Here is a 6,000-nt window from a genome sequence, read left to right as displayed (position 1 = left end):
TGTCTCCTGTCTGTCTCTCTGTCTGTCTCTCTATCTGTCTCTCTGTCTGTCTCTCTGTCTGTCTCCTGTCTGTCTCTCTGTCTGTCTCCTGTCTGTCTCTTTGTCTGTCTCCTGTCTGTCTCTCTGTCTGTCTCCTGTCTGTCTCTCTTTCTGTCTCCTGTCTGTCCCTCTGACTCTCTGGATGTCTCTCTGTCTGTCTCTCTGTCTCTGGGGAAACCCTCTCAGTGTGTTGAACTATGGTAAGTAGGGAATAGTTCCTGAGTGTTCCTCGTTTCCAGGGGGAAGGTTTATGGGGGGCGGAACCTGCAGGAGTCAGAGGTCATAGTACTGCGTTATTGTTCCTCACCATCACAAAGGAGGAAGAGCCGTAAACACTGATTAAGTAATTAAATTACTTTGACATAGAACGTCATCAGTGTGGGTGACTGAGAGACTGAGAGAGAATACAAAGGGCCTCTGCACACACACACACACACACACCTTGAGGGATGGGATGATGAACTGAAAGACAGATGAATGAATATTGCTGTAATGTTCATCTGTCATCTCGATGGTAACAGGATGGAATGTGTGACATCACAGCGCTGGGGTTTAAAATGGCCGTTGCGGCGTCGGATCTCAGAACAGACGAGTCCTGCACAGGACAGAACACAACACCGGGAAGATACGAGGCTGAAACTCCAGATATTAAACCATCAAGTGGTTCTCCGTTTGAGAACTTTTATTTTTAAACTATTTATTTTAAAGACATCCAAGATGGCCTCTTCATCTTCTCGCCTTTTTGCTCTCTTCCTTTTAACCGCCATGATGACACAGGTAATGAGCCGACCATCGTCAAGGAGACCAGACTCTCAGGTAAGTGTTCATCACACACACACACACTAAGAGAAGTGTGTGATCTATAATGTTGCTGAATCAACAGTAAAGATATACAGTAGTTTATAATAAATCAATAAATAAACATTTTAAATAAATAATGAATAAACATTCATTTCTATAAATATTTTAAACATTAATAAATAAAAACATCTCAAATTAACCTCACACTAACTTTTATCATGTAAATTAAATTTTTATATTATTAATTCAAAGTGTGTGTGTGTGTGTGTCAGATTCTACAGGATCTGTTTGGATCAGAGATCACTTCCCTCTTATTGTCCCAGCTGGAGGTCACAGAAGGCTCAGCTCAAAGCCCCGCCCCCTCCGAAAGTGATGGGCGTGGTCTATCAGGACGTGTTGTGATGGAAGAACCTCTCCGCCATGTGCCCCGCCCCTTCCTGGACTTCCTGACAAGGCAGAGGAAGTTACGGGTGTGGAACAGGAAGGGCTCGGCACGCGGCTGCTTTGGGATTAAAGTGGACCGCATTGGAGCGCTCAGCGGACTGGGCTGCTGACATTGGCTTTAAAAGCGACTAATCACAATCCAACACCTTCCACACCAGCTGTCAGATATGGATGGTTAGATTGGGACACTATGGACTAGCCGATGATGAAGGAGTAGTTAGTGAGAGTGATTTAGAGTTGTGATTGGGGGATAAGGACGAGCGCTGAACCTGGATCAGACATTTAGTGAGAACAAAATTGTAACTGAACCAAGATACTGACCTGAGATCAGTGAACCTGACCTGCCCTCTTCTCCAGGGCACAGTGTGTGTGTGTGTGTGTGTGTGTGTGTGTGTGTGTGTGTGTGTGTGTGTGTGTGTGTGTGTGTAGGGTTTCTAGTTCTTTGTGAGGACCAAATATCTCCATTTTGATATAAATAAATTACAAGTTTTATCTTGTGGAGACATTCAGTTGGTCTCCACAAAAAAGTGCTCTATATTTTAAAGAAAGACAAAAACCAAGATTTCCTTTTGGGTTCCTGAGGTTAGCATTAGCATTATTTACCTTTAGCAATAAACAAATCAGTGGAAGGTCTTCACAAAGATAATAAAACCAACAATGTGTGTGTGTGTTTAAAGTGGAGATGACGTTCATCTGTAATAGTGATGATGATGATAATGCTGATGTAACCACACTTTACTGTGAAATTGAAAATGATTTGGAAACTGCTCTGTGCCTCTGGTGTGCGTGTCATTATTTATCATCTATTCCGACTTATTTTACTCGCAGAGCATCATGTAGATCAGTGGTCACCAACCATGTTCCTGGAGATCTACCTTCCTGAAGACTTTAGCTCCAACCATACTCTTGCCCACATGACCATGTAATCATTGCCTTAAGAAGTTCTTGATCAACTAAAACAGGTGTGTTAGATTTTGGTTGAAGATGAAACCTGCAGGAAGGTAGAACTTAAGGAAGCAGGTTGGTGACCACTGAAGAATATTTATTTGCACTCCTGATATCCCACAATGCACTGCAACAGTGCACTGTATAGTGTTGCTATCTTAGTGAATGTTTGAGCAGATGCTAGTGAATATCCTGGAGATATGGATCTCCAGCTCACATCACAGCTGCTGATATACGAGCTGAGAGAGCAGGTTCATCAGTGTGTAACACCTGACTATTTCTCACTGATTACTACTGTTTATCCCACACTCACACTTCTTCTGTGTGTACCATTCAGTTCAATTTCAGCTTTACAGAAATCCAGATGTAGATTTAAGTTCATAATAAACAAGCCATAGGTGGCAGTGGCGATGAAAAACTCCATGAGACTACGCAAGGAAGAAACCCTGAAAGGAACCATATGCTAACACTAACACAATTTTACCTCAAATTAGCTATCTGTTTGCCAATTTACATGAATATTTTTTTTCTTCGTGATGATAAACTTCAACATTGAATGTTATAAAATTATCCAAAGCCATTTAGGTTTGTATTAGTTAGCTTACTATCTTACTTATTATCCTTCTATCTAGTTTTATCTTTTGGGTTAATTTAGCATGCTGTTGCTAATGGCATTGTTAATGTAAGCTAGCAGGGCATTGCTTCTGAGTGGCTGTGTGAGTGCGCGTCGTCCGCCATATTGTTTTATTAAAGAATTGAATAAACTCATCAAACTATTCGGCAAAAACTATATAATTTCTGACATTAAAATTGTTGTGCAATTAAATTATATTTATATAGCACTGTTAACAGGGGAATTGTCGCAAAGCAGCTTTACAGAAATCCAGATATAAAATTAAAAATGTATACATTTATCTCTAATGAAAGCCAGAGTATTATGGCCACACACATTATTAACTACTTAAACGCGACAATAAATACTTGCAAACTTCTATTTTAATGTTTTGTATATGTAGAGAATATGAATGCAAATTACCTAAACTGCTAGTTAGTGACGATAATCGATAGCGACAAGCTAACTTCAGGTCAGAGCGGAGAGCGGGTGGTTATGGGATATGAAGTTTTCATAACGTTACTAGATCAGCGAGGACAACAATATATGTTGTGTAATTCACAAAATTGAAAACTAACATGTGATAATAGACTATTAACGCTGACAGCTTGATAAAATACTTAAGATTGACTGTGTGCATTAATTATTCACACTAAACGGAATTCAGTTCCGGAATCAGACTGATGACGTCGTCAACTACATGTCACGTGACCTGGTGCGGAGCGTGGGCAGTGTGTGATCACGTGCTCCACGGGTCTCTGTGCAGCTAGCTGCCCGGCTATTACCCTGGCAAGCGACGTCCGCTTCTCTGATTAAATATAGGAAGATTAAACAACCTGGTGGCTTTATCTCACCCGCGAGCGTGGTTTAATGTGACGTGAGTCTGTTCTGGTGTGTAAATAATCGTCATTTCCGGTTATAATGTCGGCAGTGCAGCGGATGAAAGTGGCGAACGTGAAACACAGCAAAACCATTACACAGCGCGGGCACGTGCAAAAGACCGCGGTAACACACACACACACACACAGCTCCCTATTATGTGAATGAAAGGGTTAAATAAGTGAAGTCTGCCACATTAAAGCGGTTTGAGTGTAACAGGATGCGTTAAAGAGGACATCTTATTAATTTGTGTTAAAGCCCTAGAGAGCAAATGGCGTCACTATGAAACGAAGCCCTGCCCCGAACATGCCGATTCAGGCCAACAACAATAACATAAATAAACGGTTAAACTGTTTAATATACATATTTATTAATGGGAGTTCTGTTTCAGAGTGTTGCAATACATCCTGAGTTTCTCACTTGTTTATTTAAAGCATCAGAATATATTTAAGTGTTACCATGGCAACTGTGTTCATCACTAACAGTCACTAATTTAGCTAGGTAGCGTCACACACAGGTGCTTAAAGTTTCTAGGTTCCTCTGCGACATCGTACATAATCTCACTTGTGATTGGTTCAAACTTGTGATCAAAACCTGGTTCGAAACCAGTTTTTGATTTTTTACACCTGGATCTCAGGTTTCTCACAGAAACACCTCACACTCTAAAATAAAACTTTTAAAGAATAATATAGCATTTATTACATTTACATTACAGAAGCATTGTTGTTGAATTACACCTGAAAAAGCTGTTTGTGTGTGTGTTAGCGGGTGCAGGGAGAGGAGAAATCTCCGGTGGGACCATGGCTCCTCGCTCTGTTTGTTTTTGTGGTGTGTGGCTCGGGTGAGTTATTATTATTAGTGTTATGGTAATAACATTGTTATTATTGTTATGTGTGTGTGTTTGAGTGACAGGCTTTTCTGTGCTATTGAGGGGTGGAGTTTATGTTACATTTGGGCCGGGAATTGAACCGCCAACCTTACGATTAGTGGACAACCCACTCTACCACCTGAGCCACAGCCGCCCGACTGACTAATGACGTAATGCTCTGTTAGTATGACATGTTGAGAGATGTAGGTGAGACAGGTGATGTAGGCAGTTGGGAAATGTAGGTGAGACAGGTGATGTAGGTGGTTGGGAGATGGAGGTGAGACAGGTGATGTAGGTGGTTGGGAGATGGAGGTGAGACAGGTGATATAGGTGATTGTTAGATGGAGGTGAAACAGGTGAAAGTGGACAGTTAGACAGCACTTTATTCACCACACGTCACGTTTATCCTGCACTCTCACCTGCTGCATCCACAAACTCTGCCCCTGCGACATTTGCATATGCAACTTCACAAGGCAATATTTGAATAATATGGAAAGGAGTGGAAAATGTGAGAAATTTTGTTTAACTGTAAAACCTCTCTCTCCCCCTGTGTGTCTGTCTGTGTGTCTCTCTCCCTGCCTGTCTGTCTCTCAGCTATATTCCAGATCATACAGAGTATCAGACAGGGGATGTAGGATGTTTATGATTGGTGTTTGGGTGACGTTCAAAATGAAGCTCCGCCCACTGAATCCTGATGACCAATCACCTCCTCCTGTGTAGAGTTACAGTGGAGCTGTTCTTTCACTGACTTACACTGACTGTGTGTGTGTGTGTGTGTGTGTGTGTGTGTGTGTGTGTGTGGTGTTATGCAATGATTTTATACCAGCAAATAAACTATTTTCTCTACACACAGCTGTCTGTCTGTCTGTAGTGAAGTTATAGACACAGTAGAGTTTCAGTTTGTTCACATAAAATAAATAAATAAATAATAATCTGAACATATGAAAGTCTGCAAATATTAAAGACACGTGTAAGTCATTTTACTGTATAATGTTATGATGTTTTTATCGTGTTCTGGTGAAGCAGGTGATTATTCTGAGTGACTCAGTACACTCTCAATGTTTACTCTCTCTGTGTTTACTCTCTGTTTTGATTCTCTGTGTTTAATCTGTGTTTACGCTCTCTGTGTTACTCTGTGTTTACTCTGTGTTTACTTTCTTTGTTTACTCTCTGTGTTTATTCTCAGTGTTTATTCTCAGTGTTTACTCAGTGTTTACTCTGTGTGACATTTAACACTTTGAAGGTTATTAATCAGTCTGTAATTGCAATACTGGGATAACAGATGAACAGAATGACTAAAGCAGCATAGTGTAAAGACGCTGTATGTGGACCAAACTCCTGATATTGTGTGTTCATGCATCTGGCTTTGTGCACAGGGACATTGTCATGCTGCAACACAAAAGGTTCTTCC

The 6,000-nt window shown here is 40.9% G+C and overlaps 2 protein-coding genes across 2 annotated transcripts; both read left to right on the top strand.

The window, feature by feature from the left end:
- The first annotated feature begins 756 nt into the window (after positions 1–756).
- nppcl2 (natriuretic peptide C-like 2) lies at positions 757–1,394 on the top strand. The gene is made up of 2 exons (XM_017486628.3): positions 757–855; positions 1,113–1,394. The coding sequence occupies exons 1-2, from the start codon at positions 757–759 to the stop codon at positions 1,392–1,394; spliced, it is 381 nt and encodes a 126-aa protein (XP_017342117.2).
- Positions 1,395–3,562: 2,168 nt separating this feature from the next.
- zgc:85858 (RAMP4 domain-containing protein) lies at positions 3,563–5,437 on the top strand. Its single transcript, XM_017486633.3, has 3 exons — positions 3,563–3,847; positions 4,487–4,562; positions 5,184–5,437. Exons 1-3 carry the CDS (start codon positions 3,764–3,766, stop codon positions 5,222–5,224), a joined length of 201 nt encoding a protein of 66 aa, XP_017342122.1. The 5' UTR covers positions 3,563–3,763; the 3' UTR covers positions 5,225–5,437.
- The last annotated feature ends 563 nt before the right edge of the window (positions 5,438–6,000 follow it).

Source organism: Ictalurus punctatus, chromosome 15 (genome assembly GCF_001660625.3).
Source record: "Ictalurus punctatus breed USDA103 chromosome 15, Coco_2.0, whole genome shotgun sequence".
In the NCBI taxonomy this organism is placed as follows: Eukaryota; Metazoa; Chordata; class Actinopteri; order Siluriformes; family Ictaluridae; genus Ictalurus; species Ictalurus punctatus.
Note: the sequence above shows the minus strand (reverse complement) of the source record. Positions and strands in the feature narration are given on the sequence as shown.

Bases quoted from the DNA above. Each gene is read 5' to 3' on its own strand.
- nppcl2 (XM_017486628.3), top strand. From the start codon at position 757: ATGGCCTCTTCATCTTCTCGCCTTTTTGCTCTCTTCCTTTTAACCGCC. The intron at 856-1,112 runs GTAAGTGTTCAT...TGTGTGTGTCAG, and splicing joins CAAGGAGACCAGACTCTCAG to ATTCTACAGGATCTGTTTGG.
- zgc:85858 (XM_017486633.3), top strand. From the start codon at position 3,764: ATGTCGGCAGTGCAGCGGATGAAAGTGGCGAACGTGAAACACAGCAAA. The intron at 3,848-4,486 runs GTAACACACACA...TGTGTGTGTTAG, and splicing joins GGCACGTGCAAAAGACCGCG to CGGGTGCAGGGAGAGGAGAA. The intron at 4,563-5,183 runs GTGAGTTATTAT...TCTGTCTCTCAG, and splicing joins TTTTGTGGTGTGTGGCTCGG to CTATATTCCAGATCATACAG.